This window comes from Grammomys surdaster, unplaced genomic scaffold (assembly GCF_004785775.1).
Source record: "Grammomys surdaster isolate TR1022 unplaced genomic scaffold, NIH_TR_1.0 191, whole genome shotgun sequence".
Lineage (NCBI taxonomy): Eukaryota > Metazoa > Chordata > Mammalia > Rodentia > Muridae > Grammomys > Grammomys surdaster.
Genome location: NW_021604636.1, coordinates 14,093,509 through 14,115,982, shown reverse-complemented (window position 1 = coordinate 14,115,982; position 22,474 = coordinate 14,093,509). Strand labels below are relative to the sequence as shown.

The 22,474-nt window shown below is 40.8% G+C and overlaps 1 protein-coding gene across 1 annotated transcript in view; it reads left to right on the top strand.

Annotated features, from left to right (window-relative positions):
* Positions 1-4,314: 4,314 nt before the first annotated feature.
* The window catches only part of Rif1 (replication timing regulatory factor 1), a 48,380-nt gene continuing 30,220 nt past the window's right edge, over positions 4,315-22,474 (top strand). Inside the window, exons 1-13 of the mRNA XM_028769179.1 lie at positions 4,315-4,334; positions 4,515-4,628; positions 5,588-5,666; positions 7,390-7,486; positions 8,340-8,467; positions 8,552-8,646; positions 9,516-9,705; positions 12,627-12,719; positions 14,037-14,175; positions 16,519-16,670; positions 19,385-19,502; positions 20,294-20,458; positions 20,866-20,976. Coding sequence (XP_028625012.1) covers positions 4,525-4,628; positions 5,588-5,666; positions 7,390-7,486; positions 8,340-8,467; positions 8,552-8,646; positions 9,516-9,705; positions 12,627-12,719; positions 14,037-14,175; positions 16,519-16,670; positions 19,385-19,502; positions 20,294-20,458; positions 20,866-20,976 — 1,471 coding nt within the window. The 5' untranslated portion in view covers positions 4,315-4,334; positions 4,515-4,524. The remainder of the gene's footprint in view (positions 4,335-4,514; positions 4,629-5,587; positions 5,667-7,389; positions 7,487-8,339; positions 8,468-8,551; positions 8,647-9,515; positions 9,706-12,626; positions 12,720-14,036; positions 14,176-16,518; positions 16,671-19,384; positions 19,503-20,293; positions 20,459-20,865; positions 20,977-22,474) is intronic.

The window sequence follows — 22,474 nt, the reverse complement described above, 5'->3', positions numbered from 1 at the left end:
AACTGTAAGGCAGCCTCGACTTAAATGCTTTTTCTCTATAAGTTGTTATGAGTAACTAAGATATAGGGAATGAAGACTTTTGTTCCAGAGGATCTACCATGTCCCTACTCTGACATTTTGAATACCTGGAAAGAGCCAGAAAGGAAGTAAGTTCAAAGGGCACTGAGATAGGAATGTCATGAGTGGTTTTGAACATTATTTATTTATTGTTTTTTGTTGTTTTTTGTTTTTGTTTTTTGTTTTTTCTCCTCCTCCACCTCCTCCTTCTTTTTCCTCCTCTTCCTCCTCCTCTTCCTCCTCCTCCTCCTTCTTCTTCTTTTTCCTCCTCTTCCTCCTCTTCCTCTTCCTCCTCCTCCTCCTTCTTTTTTTTTTTAGATAGTCTTGCTATGCAGCCCCAGCTGTCCTGGAACTTAGTATGTAGACCTTGAACTTAAAGCAGTTCCTCTGCCTCCCAAGTATTGGGATTAAAGGTGGGTGCCACTACTCTCACCTTTAAAAATATGCCCATTATTTGTTTATCTTCTTTGGAGAAAATTGTTTTGTTTTTTTTTTCTACCTATTGTGTTTGGGTCTGCTGAGTGTCGGGAGTTCCATATGTGTTTTGTCTGACGGTCCTGTATCAAATGTATAGTTTAAAACAGTTTCTTTAAAACAGGTTGTCTCTTTACTCTTTGGTGTCCTTTGCTGTGCAGAAGCCTTGTTCTTCTTTGACTATTTGACACAGGGTCTTTGTGTGAAGCCCTGGCTGGCTTGGAGTTCCTCTCTCCAAACACACTAACCCCTCAGCCCCACATGCTGGGATTGCAGGCTTGCCCCTTATTGCCCAGCTGGCTGCCTTTATTCTGATGAGCTTTCTGAATGAAAAAATAAAAATCAAATAAAGAGGAAAGGAAGGGACATGACTGCTCTTAGGTATGTTGGAGGAGAAAATTCATTATAGATAAAAGGGAGGCATAGCCAGAGGCAGACATATCTGGGAGAGTCCAGAGTGGTCATGACCCTGAGGACAGATGAGGTGTGGGGAGAGAGGGGGACTAAATACAGCAGCAGGAGGACAAAGGTGCAAAAGGGGGATAGGTAGCCAAAACATCTGGATTACATAGGGAGGATTACATAGGGAAGGGCAGTCTGGGCCCTGGGATGGAAAGTTAAGGGTGGAGAGTGCTCTGGACTAGGTAGGGACTGAGGGATGCTGGGAGAACCTGGAGCTCAAGTTCTACTTAGTATGTTAAATAGACACCTCAGCCACTTGTCTCAGGTTTGAAATGTAACACTTTCTCCTTGTCTAATTTTACTTTTATTGCTAATGTTTTTGGCTGAAGTCTAAGGAAATAATAGTGTGTGTTTTTAGTAGTCTTTTTTTTTTTTTTCCGTCCTTGACACAGGATCTCATTAGAGATCGGTTTAGAGGTGGGGTCTCCCGTAGGCCAGGTTGGCCTCAAACTGACTGTAGTTGAGGATGGATTCTTGATCTTTCTCCTAAGTGCTGAGATTCTAGGCATGGAGCTCCACTATGCCTGACTCTGACTCTTCCTGATATATGTTTAATTTTATTAACATTTAATTTATGTGTGTATATAATTTTAATTTTATATGTATATATAATTTTAAAAAATGTTATTGGATTTTCTTTTTTTTTCTTATTTTCTTATTTTTTATTTTTTTTAGGTTTTTCAAGACAGGGTTTCTCTGTGTAGCCCTGGCTGTCTTGGAACTCACTCTGTAGACCAGGCTGGCCTCGAACTCAGAAATCTGCCTGCCTCTGCCTCCCAAGTGCTGGGACTAAAGGCGTGCACCATCACTGCCTGGCCAATAAGAATATATTTTCTTTTGTTTTTTGAGACAGGGTTTCTCTGTATAGCCCAGGCTGTCCTGGAACTCGTTCTGTAGACCAGGCTGGCCTCGAACTCAGAAATCTGCCTACCTCTGTCATTATTGGTTTTTCAAGACAGGGTTTCTTTGTGTAGTCCTGGCTATCCTGGAACTCACTCAGTAGACTATGTTGACTTTGAACTCATGTAGTCTGTCAGTTTCTGCCTCTAGAGTGCTGGGACTAAAGATGTGTACCACCAAGCCTGTTTATTGTAGTTTTTTAAAGAGTCTTTCTATGTAGCTCGGAGTATCTGGAAACTTCCTATGTATGTCAGGCTTTGAACTCAAGAGTCAGAGATCCTCCTGTTTCTGCTTTCTAAGTGCTGGGATGAAAGGCAAGTACCAACACACCTGGCTTGTTTTGCAGAGGCAAAAAAAAAAAAAAAAAAGCTTGGCTATGTAGCTATGTAGCTCTATGTAGCTCTGACTGGCCTAGTTCTCATTATGTAGTTCAGGTTGGCCTGGAACTCACAGCAATCCTACTGCCTCAGACTTGTAGGTGTTGGGATTACAGATTTGTGTTGATTCCATTTTCTAGAAATTTTGGGGGTAGTCTGTGTGAGGAAGGGGATTTGTCTTGACTCTTTTTTTTTGGTTTTTCGAGACAGGGTTTCTCTGTGTAGCCCTGGCTGTCCTGGAACTCACTCTGTAGACCAGGCTGGCCTCGGACTCAGAAATCCACCTGCCTCTGCCTCCCAAGTGCTGGGATTAAAGGCGTGCGCCACCACCGCCCGGCTAGTTTTGACTCTAATCTTTCACCTTTTTATATGAGACAGAAAAACACCAAAGAGCGACAACTCACTGACCTAACAAGGTTGCATGTGGATCTAACTTTTTGTTTTTTTAATAGAAACGTAAACACTTCTGCTGCAAGTGCCAATCATCAGAAACTTAAGCCGCTTTTGGTGGACAAAAAGCTGGGCGTGGTGGCGCACACCTTTAACCCCCGCCCTGGGAAGGCAGAGGCTGGTGGATCTCTGTGTTTGAGAACGGGAAGGCAGAATTTAAATCTCAATGGAAGGAATGCGGGTGGTGCTGGGGTAAAAGAGCGAGAATCCACCTGAATGGTGGATTTCAAATCCCACTAAATGAAGCTGAAGGCTTGTCAATATTTGTTTTTACTTTTGTGACCCGGGTCCTGCTTTGGAAGTCAGTTTGAGTTGGAACTGGGGATCTTCGGAGTGCTGGGAAACAGGTGTGTACTGCCGTGCTTAACTGACCCATAATTCTTGAGAAAGGGGATTTAAAAAGAAGGGATTTTCACAGGGAAAAGTTGAAGGTTTTGGTGGGTTGTTCAGAACAAGCGACAGACCTGAGGTTGGAACCTAGGACTTCACGTGTGCCAGGCAAACTCTCTTAACAGAGCCTGGCTCTGGGTAGCCCTATTATTCTTTGTTGTTAATGTAACAGTTTTTTTGTTTTTTTTAAAGACATGGTTTCATTATGTAGCTCTGATTGTCCTGGAACTCTTTTATCTGTTTGTCTTGCCAACTGAAGAGTTGGGAGTAAGGCCTTGGGCCACTAGGTCTTGCGTCCTTGACCTTCTGTGCTTAAAGTTGAAACAATTCTGCAGGCTGTGGAGCGTGCTGAGAGGCACGTGAAATGATTTTAATGAGAACCACCTTGTTTAAGGGATTACTGTAGTTTCCTGGCACCTGTGTGTCACCCATCCTAAACACCTGGGGTCCAATGGCAGCTAGCAGATTCAAGCAGTTGCTTCAATCCGAGGAATCCCAAGACTGAAAGGGCGGAATTTTGAAATCTGCACATCAATACCGCTCATTTCCAGGCCTTTGTTATGCACGCCATTGGCCTCTTTTTAAGGACACTTTTTTCCTCAGAGAAATGTGCGATAACTCGTCCTCACCTAACCAAGAAACTGAGATGAAGTACATTCGCTAAGGTCGCAGACCAACGTTTGAATGCGTTGCTTTTGATGCACCTCTGACTTACCCATTGGGCTGGGGCTTAGCGACAGAAAGCTAGGCTCAGCAAGTGGACCTCTAGGAAACAACAACAAAAAAAACCCAACAATAACAAAACAAGTCCAACAGCCTGTTTATTCACTCTCAATCACATGGTTTTGTTGGCTCATTTTGGAAGCACTGGATTTGGGAGTTTGCAAACTTGGTCTGATGAGCAAGTAGATAAGAGTCAGGTGGAGTTGGGCACTAATTTACATCACCGATTTCTAGCCCCAGCTGGAGGCGATACACGCCCCCCGAGGTGATCCGGGGGCGGGGGCGGGCAGCAGGCCATCGAGCAGCCCGGCGCGCCACCGCCCGTTGGATTGGCTCGAGCCTCTCCCGCCAGGCCTGCCCGGCTCCCGCGCGCCGCTGGGCCCGCCCCCCGCCGCCATCTTGGTCGTGGAGGAGCGGGCTGCACGCGTGAGTAAATAAGCGCGAGCCGGGAGCGGACGGCGGCCCGGGGCGGAGAGCGGCGGAGCGGACGTCCCGCGTGGGGTGAGGAGCGGGAGTCTCGGCCGGCGCCGCCTCTGCCCCCTCGCGGCCGTGCTGCCTGGGAAGCGGCGGCGGGAGCCGGGCGGGCGGGAGGTCGGCCTGCGAGCGCGCGGCCCGGCGTGCAGGTGAGGGAGCCGCGCGGGCTGTGCCACCGGTCACTGGTGTCTTCCGGCCTTACTTCAGGGTGGCCGACATGACGGCCTCAGGTCGCAGCCCCCTGGAGCCGCTTCTGGAGACTTGGGAAGACCCCTCGGTGTCTCCCGGAGAGCAGACGGACGCCTACCTAACTCTGACCAGGTGAGGCGGGCCGGGGACGAGCGGGGCGGGAGACGGGGTAGCTGTGGGGACCCGGCGGACGCGGGCAGCTTGGGGCGCACCGGGCCATGCCTGCCGAGTGACGTTGCGGGGCGCAGCGGCAGCGTCCGAGGGCTTCTTCGGGGAGGAGCGTTTTTTGTTTTGTTTTTTATCCTGCCGGCAGACGGGAGCCTTTAAAGAAAAGTTGGAGCTGGAAGTAGTTTGAAGAGCAGGGCTGCGCACTGTAAACCTCCGACGTCGTGGGAAAGTTGGCGGCCCGCAATGATGTGGTTTAGTTAGGGTCTTTGACGCTGGTTCACTGCAATGCTCCCCCCGGCCTCGAACTTGTGATTCTGCCTGAACCTTGTAGTGGTTGAGATTACTGGTGCGTGAGCCAGCAAAGCGGCCCGGGAATTGGCTTTTTAAAAAAGCAGAGCCAGGAACCCCGTTTGTCTCTTATTTGAAAGACTTTAGAACATTTCTAAATTTTGTTAGGTGACCGTAAAATTAGAAAATATGGCTAGAGAAAGGGATTTCCATTTTTTTTTCTCATCTAAAAATTTGTAGAGGCCAAAAAGCTTTGGGGCAAGTTACCGCTTGTATCTGGTGTAATTTGCAATCTTTTTCTATGTACCTTGAACCATTTAAAGAAAGAGGTTTATTTTAAAGTGCCTGAAATTAATACTTAAAAGCTTAAAGAAGCCAACCAAACAGAAAACAGTTACGAGTCTGGGTACTTGTGCCTGCGGATGCTCAGAAGTGTCGGATGGCCCTGGAACTCGAGCTACAGGTGGTTGTGAGCCACTTGATAAGGGTGCTGGGAACTGAACATATCTTCTGCCAGAGCCTCTGTGATCTTACCACTGGGTCATCTCTCCAACCCTGAAAGTAATCCTTAAAATGACGACAGTAATTTTTTGTTTATGCTTCCGACTAAGATTATGTTCTGTTTCCTTTTAAAGTCGTATGACTGGAGAAGAAGGAAAAGAAGTCATTGCAGAAATCGAGAAAAACCTTCCTCGGCTGTATACGGTTTTAAAGGTCTGTGTTTCTTTCTTAATGACTCCATATCACCTCAGTCTGAACCCACTAGACTGAGCACTTTGAAATCTTTCCCCAGTCTTCCAAATCTGGTATGCTAGGAGCAACTCTGACTAGCCTTCTAATAAAATGATTTTTCACTGTGGATGTAGCATTACCCAGTGCACTGTTAATGCCCTGAATACAAAATGTCATCGATTATGTTGATGGGACTATTATCTCATTTATGATTACATATGGTTCTCTGTTACCTTATACGTGTTCTCTCACTTCAGTTTGTGTATGTACCACTAAGCTACATCCACAGACCAAGTCTGCTCTTTAAAGCTCCACCTTGCAGCTTAGGAAATTGGGTTGTCAGTTCAAAACTTGTCTCTTATATAAAAACAACGGTCACAGATAAAATCTGTTTGTGTTTTAGAAGTATAATTCTGAGTAAGTTGTCCCAAGATGGCAACTCTTTAGGTAGACAGTATTCATATACATACGTTCTTTTGTTGGGGAAGAGGATTTTCCCAGTAAAGCTCTGGGAACCAGCTAGCTTAGCTAGGTGACAATCCTGCCTCTGCGTTCCAAGTATTGGGATTGTAGGCTGGCACTGGCATACCCCACAGTACATGTTATTGATTTTTATTTACATTAATTTTCGCTAATTTTGCTTGTTTGGAAAATTGTTAACACTTTAAAATAATGATAGTTAACTTGATTTCCTTGTTTAATGGTAATAGTTACTATCAGACTGAGTGTATTCATAGCCTCGTCTGACCACTTAGTAACTTCATAACCTGACATCAACACTTTTTAATATTCTTGTTTTAGAATGAAAAAGATTTAATTGAATATCCCAACCTTATTGAAATTATTACTATTTTTTTTGACAGGGTCTCTAGTCCAGGCTTGCCTTGGACTTCTATATAGCCGAGGATGACCTTGAACTTCTGATCCTCCTGCCTCCCAAGTGCGGGGATTACAGGCATGTGCCACCACTTTGCATTTATGCAGTGCTGGGGATTGAGCCCAAGGCTTCATGCATGCTAGACAAGCACTGTACATCCCCAGTCCCAAATTTCTTGAGCATTTTTTAAGACCGAGGAAAAGTGTCTAATATATAGTATACTTGAAAATTGCTATGTTGCAGCTGCTTCCCTTTCCTAGTCTTAGAGGAAGAAGGCACCACTCCATTCTAAAGCTAGTGTCAGTTTTCCATTTGAGACTTTGCTTATTCCTTGTAGAAGAACCATGTTGCTTCTGTTTGTTTTCTTTCTAATAATTTTAACATTTTTCATCTGTTGGCTTTTTCTTTAGTTTTGCATGGACATGGGAGATGTCATTTGTCTTTTAAAAATGTTTTTTTTTTTTTTTAATGTGTATGGGTATTTACCTGCATGTATGTCGGTGTACCACATGTGTGCAGTGACCACAGAAACCAGAAGAGGGTGTCAGAACATAGAAATTGGAGTTAGACAGGTTGTGAGCCGTCCTGTGTGCGTTGGGAACCAAATGTAGATATTCTGGAAGAGTAACTACTGAGCTATCTTTCCAGTCCCTTTCATTTGATCTTTTTCTAGGCTCCTCCTCCTTTGTCAAGCTTCCCTTCCTTTTTCCACTTACTCCCAAAAGGCTGTCTGATTGATTGGATTAAAACACAATGAATTTAGGTTGCAACTGGTTTTAACTTTAGAAACTCTTGTTTCTCTGCTGTCAATGTGATTTTGTTTTGTAGGCTCACATTTGCAGTCAGAACTCGGAACTGAGTAGCGCTGCTCTACAAGCCCTGGGATTTTGTTTATATAATCCCAGAATTACCTCAGGATTATCAGGTTGGTAAATTGATTGTTATTAATATCTGTTGACTTCATAGTTTAATACAGTTAAAGTAGTGTTATCTTTGACAATCAATTTATCTTGGGCTTCTGATCCTCCTGTCTCCCTCAAGACATTAATTTGGAGCTTGTGCACCTATACTGAAGTGCAGGAGTCACATCTACTGTGTGGGTTCTGGGGATTGAACTTAAGTAGGCTTGATGGCTCAGTCTTTTTAGTAGAACATAGTAAATTGGAAATTAATCTCTCTCTCTCTTTCTCTCTCTCTCTCTCTTTTTCTCTTTCTCTCTTTCTCTCTTTCTCTTTGTCTGATTTGTGATTGATGTGGCAGTCACACCCAAGGAACTTGTTGAAATGAAGAGTTCTTATAATAATAAGTGTTATTTTGGAAGTGGTAATAAAGTATAGGAGTACTATTAAGTATTGTTAAGTAGTACTATTGTTCTGTAGTTAGTAGTTTGCAATTGTAAAAGAAATCTACCAGATCACTATTAGAGGACCTGAGGGGTAGGTAGTAGGTAATGAGATCATAAAGTTGTTACTCTTTCCTTCCCTCAGTTGCAGTTTCTTTTGTGTAAGACTCCTTAGCATCCAAAGATGACAATAGTTAATTGAGTTGCGTAGGATTAAAAAACAGGTTTGCAGTCCACTACTGTATGTTTCCCCTGTGGTCAGGCTTGTTTATTTTGGCAAGAAGTGACGCTGGTCAGCACCTCTAGGTTCTGTGATCATCTGCACATTCTGAACCTCCGAGTCTGCCTTGGTTACTTTTATTTTACTTTTGTAGTTGAGATTCTAAAAGATTTTTAACTATACTACATAAATGAAATTAAAATGCTTGTTTTTCAGAGGCAAATATTCAAGAACTGCTTTTAACCTTGAATGGTATCATTAAGAGTTCGGACAAAAATGTGTGTACCAGGGCACTGTGGGTAATATCCAAACAGACGTTTCCTGCTGAACTTGTTAGCAAAATGGTGAGTCTAGTTTTGAGACATCTGAATTTTATGCCCAAAAGACAGTTGTGGTTGACCTGATTTGTGTTTGTGTTTGTCATTTAGGTATCCAGTATTATTGATTCATTGGAAGTGATACTAAGTAAAGGAGAGATACATTCTGCTGTTGTTGATTTTGAAGCATTAAATGTTATTATAAGGTATGCAGTTGGTTCTTGTATAAATTAGAGTAATCAAGCTCTGGAACTTTGGGGTTTGTATATTTAATGATGAGATGTAAGCAACAGGGATGGCAGTTGCTGCTAAGCTAAACAACCCGAGTTGAATTCCTAAAGTCCATGTGAAAGTTCATGCAAGCTCTCAGACCTAAACTCCAGGCATGTGTAGGCAGTCACACTGGTGCACATACATGCACACACATACAAGTTTAAAACAATGACGTTTAAAAAGCCAGAAGTGATTATTCTTTAGACTGAGTTAAGCAAGAGGAACGTAGCAAGATGGAAAACTTATCTGTAAATTGGTTCTAAAAATTGTAGGTTAAGGCTTTCAAAATAAAATGTACTCCTAAAGTGAGCCTAGTCAGGAGCATTTGTACCTTCCTCATAGACATGCTGACAGCACAGTTTTGCTTAGTTTCAGTTTTAAAAGGTTCTTGCAGTTGTCCAGCTGTTTACTTTAACTGTGTTCTGATGCTGTGACTGACTTGTTTCTCTGTACACATCCGTGTACATTCTCAAATTATTGGGTCATGTTATACATATTTCTGTGTGATGCTATTTTCCTGGTTACTACTTTTGTAGTGTGAGAGATTTGAGCATAGTAGGTAATAAGTACTCTACCACTAAGCTGTGCTCCAAACCATATGTCTTTAAAAAAAAAAAAAAAAAGAGACTGAATCTCATCAAATTGCCTAAGTAAGGCTGGACTTGGCTCACCATGTAACTGAAGTAGGCCTTTGCACCTTGTGATCTTAGCCTCTTGAACAGTTGGATTTACCTGCCCTTGCTTCTTGATAATTTAGCTTGACCTCATCTTGTAAGTTTAGTCATTGGTTTCTCCATTGTAGGCTAATTGAACAAGCCCCGACTCAAATGGGAGAGGAGTCTGTGCGGTGGGCCAAATTGGTCATACCATTAGTTGTTCACTCAGCACAAAAAGTACATTTGAGGGGAGCCACTGCTCTCGAAATGGGGATGCCATTGCTGCTTCATAAACAACAAGAAATAGCCTTGATTACAGAGCACCTTATGACTACTGTAAGTATTTCCTTTTGCATGTGGTATGAAATAAATAATGCAGCAGCTGGTGGGGGGTGTACCTGACTGGCTCATATTAAGGTGTCCTGAAAAGTCACACTGTGCTACAGACCTGGTATAAGGGAGGTTTATTTGGGAGAAGGGAGGGAAGGTGAGGACTTGGAGAAGAGGTAGAGGAAGACAGAGTTAGGAGAGACAGACAGTAGAGCTAGGAGGGCAGAAAGGGGGAGAGAGAAAGGCAGTCTAGGAACACTGAGAAGGCTGGGGATCAAACATTAGCAGTCCTTTTTTATGTGCTGCCATACCTGGAGGTGGCAGCAGGTCTCCAGGACTGTCGGAGGAGCCTAGTGGGAATCACCTAAGCCAACAGTAAGAGTGTGCTGAATTCTGCATTTAAGAATTTCTATTTTGAGCTTAAAATTCAGCCTGAATTCATCGGTATAGTTACAATATCTCTGAGGAGTTTTGTTTTAAATCAAACCAAAGATGTAGGCTGGAGCTCAGTGGTTGAGTGTTAGCTTAGCATGCACAAAGTCTTGGGTATAATCTTAGGCATCACAAAAGAACCAAAAGCGGAAAAGAATTGTTTTTTTTTTTTTTTTTTTTTTTTTTTTTTTTTTTTTTTTTTTTTTTGGTTTTTCGAGACAGGGTTTCTCTTTATAGTCCGGGCTGTCCTGGAACTCACTCTGTAGAAGAGGCTGGCCTCGAACTCAGAAATCCGCCTGCCTCTGCCTCCCAAGTGCTGGGATTAAAGGCGTGCGCCACCACCGCCCGGCGGAAAAGAATTGTTTAATCAAATTAACTCACAATAGACATTTTTGCTAAAGTTTAGATAATTTTATCCCTTCTCTACTGAGTAAATAATGAGTAAATAAAGAGGGATTATATTCTGAAAAAGGAAGAATTATGTTGAATTCATTATTTTAATGCTTATAAACTCATGTAGTTTTCTAGCTACTGTTTCAGGTCTTAAGTTTACCAGCTTGTATTCTTGGACATTGGGTTTTGGTTTTGTTGGGTTTTTTTCCTCGTGAATTGTTCTAAGAACATTATTGGCTACTGTGTAAACTTGCCAGGTTTATATATGAGGCATATAGTATGAAGAAAATGATAATATTAGGACCTTTTAGCAGTGATGGAAAGCCAATGTAAGAACTGGTTGTGGGTATGATGATAACAGTGCCAGCTCAGTTTAGGTGGGCCTGTTATGTTTGTGCACCCAGTTTTCAGGGAGTGTTGTGGGCAGCTTTTCTTCTGTAGAAGGGAATGAAAAAGCCTATTATATAGGAATAGGACTTTGGGACTATTGGAAGTTTGTTTCGAGTAAGATCTCAGTGTGCACTGGCTTTATAGTTCATTGTGTATACTAGGTTGGCCTTGAACTCAGACTTTTCTGTCTCCTCAGTCTGGAATTAAAGGCTCATGCTACTAAGCCTGGTTTAATGTAGTGAGTTCCAAAGGACAATCTTGTATTTCTCAGGCACTACCTTTAAAGAAAAAAAGAACACAGTTTAATTGATCTGGAAGTTGATGGCCAGTGAGACCCAGGGTGTCTAAAGTGTGTGTCTCCAGCTGTCCTGGAACTCTGTAGACCAAGCTGGTCTACATTGAACTCCTAGATCACCCTAAGGTTCCTTTTCCTCCGCCTTTCCACCTTTGGGATATCAAATATACACAACTGTGTCAGATTTTTTTTTATTTAAACATGGGTTCTGGGAGTCAAATTTAAGTTCTCATGCTTTCTTACCAAGCACTTTACTGGCCATGACGTTTTTAATTGGTAATGTGATTTATATGGTAAGCCACATGTTAGTTTCTTGTTACTGTGATGTGGTCCTTAAGAGAATAAACAGACTAAAAAATAGCAGTTAAAAAAAATGATTACTTTGAGATTTAGGTTTGGTCACTTTGGTCCCATGCATTTTATGTCATGACTACCATCATGATAGGAATGTGTGGTAGAGTATATGTTTCATTTCATCTCATAGATGGCAGCACACACATGTAATCCCAGAACTTGGGAAGCATAGATATTTGAATCTCCATGAGTTGAAGGCTAGCTTGTCTTTCATAATAAGTAACAGGTCATTCATAGCTGACCTCATCTAAAAAAATATTCAGAGGCTAAAAATTATAGTTTACTGGAGGCGTAATTGGAATTAGCCAGGGCAAGATATACCCTTCAAAGAATCCTCCACTACTTTCTCAAATAGGTCAGTTTTTTATACTAATGTGCTTTATCCACATAGGCCAATGTATACATTAATTAACTAAAATGTTTTTTAAATTTGCTTTTAAAATATTTTATGTATGATTATGATATACATGGTTTAGTGCATATGGGATCAGAGGACAGATCAGATTAGCCTGCCTCTGCCTTCTGAGTGATGGGGTTCAAGGCACTCATCACCATGCCCAGTAAGAGGACAAACTGGGAGTCAGTAGTTAATGTAGATCTGGGTATCTTTGGTTGTTAGGCCTGAGGGGCAAGGGCTTTCACTCACTAAGCCATCTCAGAGGCTCTTGAGCTTTTAGACATCTGTTACTATGAACTGTTAAGAGTATTTTTTTTAAGTTATTAGTATGAGAAGATTGTTACAGTATCGTTTGAATTCTAGTTAATAATGGGCCTGAAATTTGTAGGGAGAAGTATTCTGGTAAGAAAAATGACCTGAATTGGTGAGCATCTGGATGGTTAGCTGAGCATTAAACTTACTGGTAGAACTAGGTGATTTCTTTTTACTTTAAACCTCTTCAGATGGTTATATACTTGAGTTTTTGCTTTCTTTGGAGGATGTATACTGTCGTTATGGAAAAGATTATTTGGCTCAAAAAATTAAATGTATGAAAAGTTCCTAGACTTGGATAGTGAATGCTTTACCTTTTAAAGTATTTGATAAATGTTTTACTTTTGTTCACAGAAATTAATCTCAGAACTCCAAAAGCTATTTATGAATAAAAATGAGACTTATGTGTTAAAATTATGGCCTTTGTTTGTCAAACTTCTTGGAAAGGTAAGTGAATTACCTTGGAATTCTTGAAAATTATCTTGGAAATGATAGCGAGTTGGTATTTTCATGATTTGAACATGCCAGAATTTTTACTTTTAAGTGTGTCCCACACAAGCTTCTGTGGATGGAACTCACCACTTGGCACATAGTTCAAGCACAGCCCTTCAGTCTTCCTGTATCAGCCTACCAAATTCTGGGATTGTAGATTGAAGCACTGCGTCCATTTTATGTGTATGCATGCTTGAATGCTTATATGTACATTCATGTGGAGGCCAGAAATCCACCTCAGGTGTTGCTCATTAGTTGCCATCTGCCCTTTCATTTCTTTATTATATTTATTTATTTGACTGTGTGTGAGATGATACTCATCAGGACTGCTTGGCATGGGGGTGGGGCTCCCAGCAATTGAGCCCACCTGCCTCTCTGCTGGGATTAAAGGCATCTGCCACTGTCTGCCAGCTTCAACCTTCTTTGAGGCAGGGTTTTCACATTCCTGTGCATTCAGAGTAGGCAGTGGTTCCTGCCTCTCTGGCACTGGGATCACAAGTACTTGCCTCCATTTCCACCCTTAAGAATATATATGTGTACTTATTTTAAGAAATGTATTATCTTGTTTATACACTTGCACGTTGGTATGTAGATGTGTGCACAGAGGTCAGGGCAACTTTGTAGGGTTTTTTTTCAACTACCTCTGGAGATCAAACGCAGGTTTTCAGGTTTTTTGGTTTTGTTTTTTCTGTCCAGAGTTTTTCTGTAAACAGCCCTGGCTGTCCTGGAACTCCCTCTGTAGACCAGGCTGGCTTTGAACTTGCAAAGATCTGCCTGTCTTTGCCTCTGCCTCCTGAGTTCTGGGATTAAAGGAGGTACACCCTAACAGCTCAGCCATTTTTTAGGCCTTCTGTATGGCTAAGCAAAAGCTTTTGTACTGCTGAGGCATATCATTGGCCCTTTTGCCTGGTTTGTTTTCAGACATAGCCTTATTATGTAATCTTGGGTATCCTAGAGTTAATATGTAGGCCAGACTGACTTTGAAGGCCAGTTGTCTGCCTCTGCCTCTTACATGCTTATGTTTTAAATTAGTTTCTGAGGATTGGTTGAACTTGAGTCCTTAATAATGAATAGCTAGTACTTTATTGAACAAGTTATTTGTTTTCCTAGACCCTCAGCTTGTTTAACTTGCTTAATATATCTTTATTATTCCCGCTATAGGTTTTTTGTTTGTAAGTGATGTGGCTTTTGTTTACTGTTTAGATTTTGAATTTCCAAGAACATATACTAAGTGAAAAAAATAACTTCCTGATCCCTTTTTGCCTTTCTTAGACTTTACACCGGAGTGGGAGTTTCATCAATTCTTTGTTACAACTGGAAGAACTGGGTTTCCGTAGTGGAACACCCATGATTAAGAAAATAGCTTTCATTGCTTGGAAAAGTTTAATAGATAATTTTGCTTTAAACCCAGGTATGTAAATAGTCAAGTCCTTTCGGCATTTAGTTTTGTAATTTAATTGTGTCTCCGTACTGGGTGTGGTGTGTGTTTGATGAAGGAAAAGGGCCTATGCGTGGTAAGAAGGATATTGGACACTGTGGAGTCTTTTTCTTTTGCCATTATTTTATGGGTTCTGGGAACCAAACTTAGTATCATCAGACTTGTACAGCAAGCCTGAGACATCTTGCTGGTCATGTTTTGCTTTTTTGAGGCAGGTTCTAAGAATGTAGCTGAGGCTGGTGTTGAACTAACTAGGTAGCCCAAACTAATGAAATTTTAATTTAGCATGAAATTATTTACTGTTCTGATTTTTTTTTTTTTGGGGCTTTATGTTGAAATGTTCTTACTAACTTTACCTTAAGGGAATAGGAACAAATATATAAATAGATTTAAGAGACATTGAAAATTGCTAATATATATGACTTACCCTAAGTTATTTCAGAAGTTGAACAAAATGAAAACCTATTTGTGGCTTTCTACTCTTGAGTTAAATGTCATATTTAAAGCATTTAAATACATTAAAGCCACTACTACAGTAGGTCTGATTTTTATGACTACTTTAGAAAACCTGATTTATCAGCAGCAATACAAACAATAGTTGACAAGAAACTGTGATAGCCATGGAATGAAGCTATCAATAACTTAGTTTTCTCACCATAGCTCTAGAAATGTGCTCCAAACTGGATTCCTTTAGACTTGTTTTCACCTTATCATAATGCTCAGGTGGAATATTTGACATGTATATATGACTATTAACCAAAAACATCAGTATAAATATTTAACGGGCTAAGTTAAGTTTTTATATTATAGGTTGAATGTTGTAGATTAGAGGTAGTACACTCCTGATCCCATTTCTCAGGAGGTAGAATCATGTGGCTCTCTGTAAGTTTGAGGCCGGCCTGATCTATGTAGTGAGCTCCAGGGTCTACAAATAGACAAACCCAGGTAGGATATAGTTTAGATAGTTCAATCCTAGGTTTGTTTGGTAGTGTATGTTTGTATCTTTGTTGCATAATATCTAGACTTTATAGAAGTGATAATCAAATTGAAAAAGTGATTATAAAAAATACTGAGAGGATTCACCATTAAACACTGACTTTGCTGATGTCTCAGTCTTTCTGAAGTCTTGTGATATGTGTGAGCAAAGATTGTATCTTAGTTTTTTGTACTCAAGTCAAGAACACATCTAGTAAAAATTTTTTTTTTTTTTAAAGAATTGGCTCTGAGGGCCTGGAGAGGGGTGGGTTAGTAGTTAAGAGTGCTTGCTGCTATTACAGAAGACAAACCCAAATTGGGAGGCTCACAGCTGCTTGGATAATTCCAGCTCCGGGGTTCTGCCACCCTCTTCTGGGCTCCAGGGACCCCTGTACACACGTGGCATATACTTCCCCCACACATATACATAACAATGAAAGCAAAGCTCAAGAATTAGCAAGTAAATAGCAAGACAAACACAACATTGAGTTTCACTTTTGTGTTAAAGTCTTAACAGTCATTAAAGTAGGGGGCAAGGCTGACTAAATGTGTAGCTTTCTAAAAATTTAGATGGTACTAGTGGTAATGGTGCTTGTGTGTGCGTGTATGTATGTATGTTTTTGTGACAGGGTTTCTCTATGTATCCCTGGCAGTCGTGGAACTCTGTAGACCAGTCTGGTCTGGAACTCACAGACTCACTTGCCTCTGCCTCAGATTAAAGGTGTGGGTCATCACTGCCTGGCCGTTAGTTAATTTCTAAAATAACTTTTGTTATAACGTAAAAACATGCTGCTGGGCAGTGGTGGCACACACCTTTAATTCCAGCACTTGGGAGGCAGAGGCAGGCGGATTTCTGAGTTCAAGGCCAGCCTGGTCTACAGAGTGAGTTCCAGGACAGCCAGGCTTACACAGAGAAACTGTGTCTCGAAAAAACAAAAAAAGGAAAAAAAAAATGCCTCCATTTCTTTTGTTGTTTTGAGGCAAAAAATCTTATGTCGACCATGTTGTTGGCCTATTATTCCTGCTGATCCTCCTGTCCCTGTGTACTGCAGGGCATGAGCCACTATGGTTCTTTGCCTCTATTCTTTTAGGAAATTGGAACATCCTTAGATTGAATCCACTAAATGGGAGTAGCATCCCTTCAGTTGTAACAACCTGAAATATTGTAGATATTGCCACATGTCTACTAGTTCTTGGTGAGAATAGTAATCCTGTTATGTATACTGTATCTAATTCTACTGTTTCTATTCTGATTTTGGCCCAGTTGTACTGGAATTTGTCAAAGTGAGAAGTTTATTCTGACCTTTTTGCTACAGTAGTCTTTAACTATTTTCTTTTAAGATATACTTTGTAGTGCAAAAAGACTGAAGTTGTTAATGCAGCCTTTGAGTTCCATCCATGTGAGAACAGAAACTTTAGCATTAACAAAACTAGAAGTCTGGTGGTATTTGCTGATGAGACTTGGACCTCAACTTCCTGCCAATTTTGAACAGGTAATATCATAATTATTAACTATTAACTTAAACATTCATGTTGCTTTTTGTTTGTGATAGGTTCTTACTATGTAGCCCTACCTGGGCTGGAACTCCCTCTGTATATTCCACTGGCCTCAAACTCAGATACAAGTCCTCTGTTTCCCATGTTGTGCAATTACGGGTATTTATCACCATGCTGGCATATGTCTTTAAATTCTTACCTGTCTAATCTCGAGGGGTTTGTTTGTTTTTTTTTTTTTTTTTGGTCATTTCATGTTGTTCAGGGCTACAACTACAACTGATCTTCCTGTCTTCATCTCCTAAATGCTAGGATTATATAGGTGTGATAGCTTTAGAGTACCAGGGATCAAAACCAGGGCTTCACACATGCTAATTGACCTGCATCCTCCGCCATACTGTTCTTGTTTGGAAGTCCTGGGGGACCCTGTATTAGAATATTAGGGGAGCTACCAATGAAATGAGTTTTATCACTGGTCTTAGTTTTGAGTTTTAGAAGCCTTCCAAGTTTGATATAGCTGAAAATTGACATTAAGTAAATCATAATGAAATTCTCAAATTCTGCCATAAGATCTTAAGAGTTTAATCTCCTTATCTAGTTTATTAATTGGAAGAGCATAGTGAATAGATGAGACTGGTAGTGGATGATTTTTAGAAGAAAGTTTTAAGCTATCTTGATATGTTCTAATGTGACTTTACAAACGCTATATATTGCTTAGTGGTGGTGAGTATGCTTAACTGGTGCCCTACCATGAGTTTATTTTTTGGGGTAGGTGTGGGTTGTGTTTGTTTCGTTTGGATTTTCAAGACCGGGTTCTGTAGTTTGGCTGGCCTTGAACTCAGATCCACCTGCCTCTGTCATTGCCTCTTCATTCACCATGGGTGTAATCCATAACACCAAAGAAGAATTAAAAAACTTAAATCAGCCAGGCATGGTGGTGGTGCACCTCTTTAATCGTAGTGTTTCGGAGGCAGAGGCAGGTGGGTCTCTTGAGTTTGAGGCCAGCTTGGTTTATAAATTGAGTTCCGGGATAGCCATGAGGCAGGACTTCACAGAGAAACTCCGAACCTCCCCCACCCGCCCCCCAAAACAAAGCAAGGGTTGGGGATTCAGCCAAATTGACTGGATGCTTGCTTAGCATGCCTGGTACCCTAAAGTCAGCCTTCTGAACCAGGAAAATGGGAATGTACTGGAGTAACCCTAGTACTGGAGAAGTAGAGGAAAAAAGAGTTATAATTATGTTTAATCATCTTGGCTATATGTTGAGTTCGACAGCCTGAGTTGCAGAAAACCCTTTTGGGGGAAAATGTACAGTAAATACAAGAGGAGCATATGTAACTAACTCAGAATTTATTTGCCAAAGCTATTTATGTAGTTTTGTCTGAGATTAGAACTAACCAAAACACAGGTAAATATAAGTGTAGAAAACTTGTCCTGCATTTTAGTATGTTTGCTTTTGTTTTTGTTTTCTTTTGAGACCAAGTCTTCCTGTGTAGGAAGACTGGCTAGGAACTTGAAGAGATCCACCTAACTCTGCCTCCTGAATGCTAGGATTTAAGGCATATGCCTGCCTGCCCTTATGCTTGCATTTTAGTTTTTGTTTTTTGTTTTTGTTTGTTTGTTTTTTGAGACAGGGTTTTTCTGTGTAGTTCTGGCTATCCTGGAACTCACTCTGTAGACCAGGCTGGCCTCGAACTCAGAAATCCGCCTGCCTCTGCCTCCCAAGTGCTGAGATTAAAGGCGTGCGCCACCACCGCCCGGCTTGCATTTTAGTTTTTAATGCATTGACTAACCAATAAAATTTAGTACAGGTTGAATATTTGATGTTGAATAAAATACTTATGACTGTAAATGTTTCATTTTTCTAGATTTTGGGAATCTTTTCAATTTTTTTTTTTTTTGAGACAGGGTTTCTCTATAACCCAGGCTGTCCTGAAACTCACTCTGTAGACAAGGCTGGCCTCAAACTCAGAGATCCGTCTGTCTCTGCCTCCCAAGTGCTGGGATTAAAGGCGTGCGCCACCACTGCCCCGGCACTCAAAAATTTTTTTTTAGATTTTAAGAGTATTTTAAGTATTTAGTATTTTAAGAATATAGGTGTTTTGCCTGCATATGTGTCTGTATGTACCATGTGCTTACCTGGTGCTTGTGGAAGTCAGAAAAAGGTATTGAATTTCCTGGAACTAGATGGTTGTGAACTATCATGTAAGTTCGGGGACCTGAACTGTTAACTGTTAGAGTAACAAAGGCTCCTAACTTCTGAGATCTTTCTATCTCAAGATCCTGGGATATTTGGATATAAGGAATAGGACCAAAGTTTAACCATAAAATTTGTTTTATATATAGAATTGTACAGGGGAATTTTATTTTGCTACCTCTTCCATGAGACTGGTCATGATTAGGATTAAAAAAAAATCCTAAAGCAGATCTTAGGGGTGGGAGATTGCTCAGCAGCTGAGAACACAGGCTGCTTTTCTAGAGGACCTGGGTTTAATTACCAGCACCCATGGGACAGCTCATAACTGTCTGTAACTCCAGTTCTAAGGGACATCCTCACAGTAATACACGTAAGAATTATTTAAAAGAAAACTTATTAGGTCTTAAATTTTTAAGTTGGCTTTATGTCTGGAAAAGTTGCTTCTGAATAAGAATACATATCTTGTTTACAAATTTGACAATGAAATGATTGCTGTTTTGCCTTTTCATCTGTTAGGTTTGTGTGCCGCTGATTCAGAATACAATAAGTGTTGATAGTATTGCCTTACCTCAAGGCAGTTCATCTCGAGGGTCGACTTCTCCTGGCTTAAGTCCACTGACTCCTGGACATAAAGGTGAGAGACTTTGTTCTCTTCGGAAAAGTATTTGAAGGAGTGGTCACATACCTCTGGAGATGAGATTCTTTAAGCAAAAAGTTCTTTTTTGAGACAGGATCTCATAACCTAGCTTTGTTAGGACTTGAATTGAGGTTAATCTTCATGTGGTAACACTCTGCCTCTCTTAACACTTACTGGGATTAGAGGCCATGCCTCTAATATATTCTTACATATAATATCTTGGTCACTGATAACTTTTAATTATATTATTGTGGGTGGTTGCAAAACAGTTTTTTTTTTCTTTTACCTTGCTTTGTCATCAGGTCTCACTATGTATGTAGCCCAGCTAGATTCTAATTTTTTTCCTGTGTGAGGCAATGCTTCACTGTGTAGCCCAGACCTGAATTTGAACTATTGAGACAATATGGTCTCACTTTGTAGTTCTGGTTAGCCTAGAACCCACTATGCTGACCACACTGGCCTTGAACTTACATGAATCCTGCCTCCAGATGCTGGGATTGCAAATGGGTACAACCAGGCTCAGCTCTTTTCATGCTACTGTGCTTGTATGGAAAGAAACAGGTCTTAAAAGATGGTTTACATTTAAACAAATTGCAGCTTAGTATTGGGAAGCAATTATTTGCCATTACTTTATTTTAGTCGTTTCCAACTTACAGTTTCTGTACCAGTACAGAGGAGCTTGGTATTAATTTCAAGGTTTGTATTAATACTTGAGAAAGTTATATTTTTAAAGGTATAGTATCTTAGTAGGAAATATAACCTGAATAAAAAATATTTCTCTCTTAAAGGTGCCTCTCCTTTTGGAACTCCTCGTGTGAACCTGGGTTCAAATACAGGTGGAATGGCTACAATCCCGTCTATTCAGCTTTTGGGACTGGAAATGATGCTTCATTTTTTGTTGGGTCCCGAAGTCATGAATTTTGCCAAGCAACACAAGATTGTATTGAGTTTAGGTATGTTTTGATTTTGAAATAATTTCATGTGTTTGAAACATTCCAAAACATAACTGTTGGCTTCAATTTCACAACAACTTACTAATAATGATATTCTTGTATTTGAAGTGAGCGTAAATACTTTTTTTTCCTTTTTGTTGTTGTTGGCTTTTTTTTTTTTTTTTTTTTTTGAGACTGGGTTTCTCTGTAACAGCCTTGCTAGCCTGAAACACAAGAGATCCACCTGCCCCTGCCTCCTGAGTGCTGGGATTCAAGGTGTGAGGCATTACAATTGGCTGAGTTTCAGTCTTTTAAGGAAAAATATTTTTAAGACATTTAACTTTTTGGGGTGTGTGTGTGTGTGTGTGTGTGTGTGAAATGTACTTCATAAATCTTTGAGTTTGACTGTATTTGTTTTTTGCTTTTAGAGCCACTGGAACACCCACTAATCAGCAGCCCTTCTTTCTTCTCCAAGTATGCACACACACTTATCACTGCTGTTAATGATAGCTTTGTCGCAGTTGGAAAGGATGCCTCAGGTAAATTTATGGAATTTTTAAAATTCAAAAGTGTTTATTTTTTAAGCATTTATCTTGTGTGCTTGTACATGTGTGTGGTCATACATGTGGCCACAGCACATGTGGTTGTCAGGACAACTTTTTGGGACTCAAGTTCTCTACTGTGTGCATCTTATGAATCGAATTTAGGCTTTCAGGATTGGGAGCAGGTACCTTTACTCACTGAGCCATTTTATCAGCCACCAAAAGTGTGCTTTAAAGGAAGATTAAACTAGCTAATATTTGTTAGGTGTTAACTCATTGGCCAAGTTGTGCACCAAAAAAATGTGTGTGTGTGTATGTATGTGTATGTGTGTGTGTATATATATATATATATATATTTTATGTAACCTGTATTAAACTTAGAAATGGGGAGATTGGAATGGCAGACAGGATGGGGGAGACAGAGGCAGGCCAATCTCTGTGATAATGGATGCCTGTGTTGTCTTGTTTTGTTTTTCAAGACAGGGTTTCTCTGTGTAGCCCGGGCTGTCCTGGAACTCACTCTGTAGACCAGGCTGGCCTCGAACTCAGAAATCCGCCTGCCTCTGCCTCCCAAGTGCTGGGATTAAAGGCGTGCGCCACCACCTCCTGGCCACCTGTGTTGTCTGTATAGCATATTCCAGGCATGTCAAAGCTACCTAGGAAAAGAAAGAAGTTAGTTGTACGAAGAGATAAATAATATATAAGACTTTATAAGTGACTAATAGAGCTCTGACTCAAGCCTAGACTTTACATCTTCAGTCTTTGCATTTAAATTTGTGTTCAGGGCCCAACCAAAGAAATGTAAAGACTTGCATGGCGGCTTACCTTTGTAAGGTAGGAAGATTGAGGCAGCCCTAGACAACAGAATGAGACCTTGTTTTCAAAATAGACAGGAGTATGGTAGCAAACCATCCCAGCACTGCAGAAGATGAGCCATGGGTCATTGATTTGAGGCTGACCTGATTTTCACACCTAGAGCCTGTCACCCAAAAATAAGTAGATAAAAGCTTTTTAGCTGCTTGGAAAATGAAACATATTTTGTCCCGTTATACATGTATGTGTGCATTCATGCATTGCCATGCCACATGTGGAGGACAGAGGACAACTTTTAGAACTTGGTTTTCTCCAGTTTTTTGGGGGGGGGGGGGGGTCTCAGGATTGAACTCAGACTTGGCAGTAAGTGCCTGAGGAGCCGTTTCATTGGTTCTTTTTACTTGTTTTGTAATAAATAAAAGGGTAGGTGTTGGGTGTTGCTGTGGGTTGAGGGGCCGTGGAATCTAAACTGAGGGAAACATGTGTCCTTTGGAGAAAGCATCTTGGTCTATGTAGCTATGCTGGCCTGGAATGTCCAGTAGTCTTCTTGTCCTTTCCTCTTAAGTGCAGGGATTTTAAGTATCATCATCATAGCTATGATGTCTTTCTAAATCATTATTTTCCTTTCCTGCAAAAGTAATGAATATGCAACATTAAAAGGTTAAAAAAAAATCTTACAGAA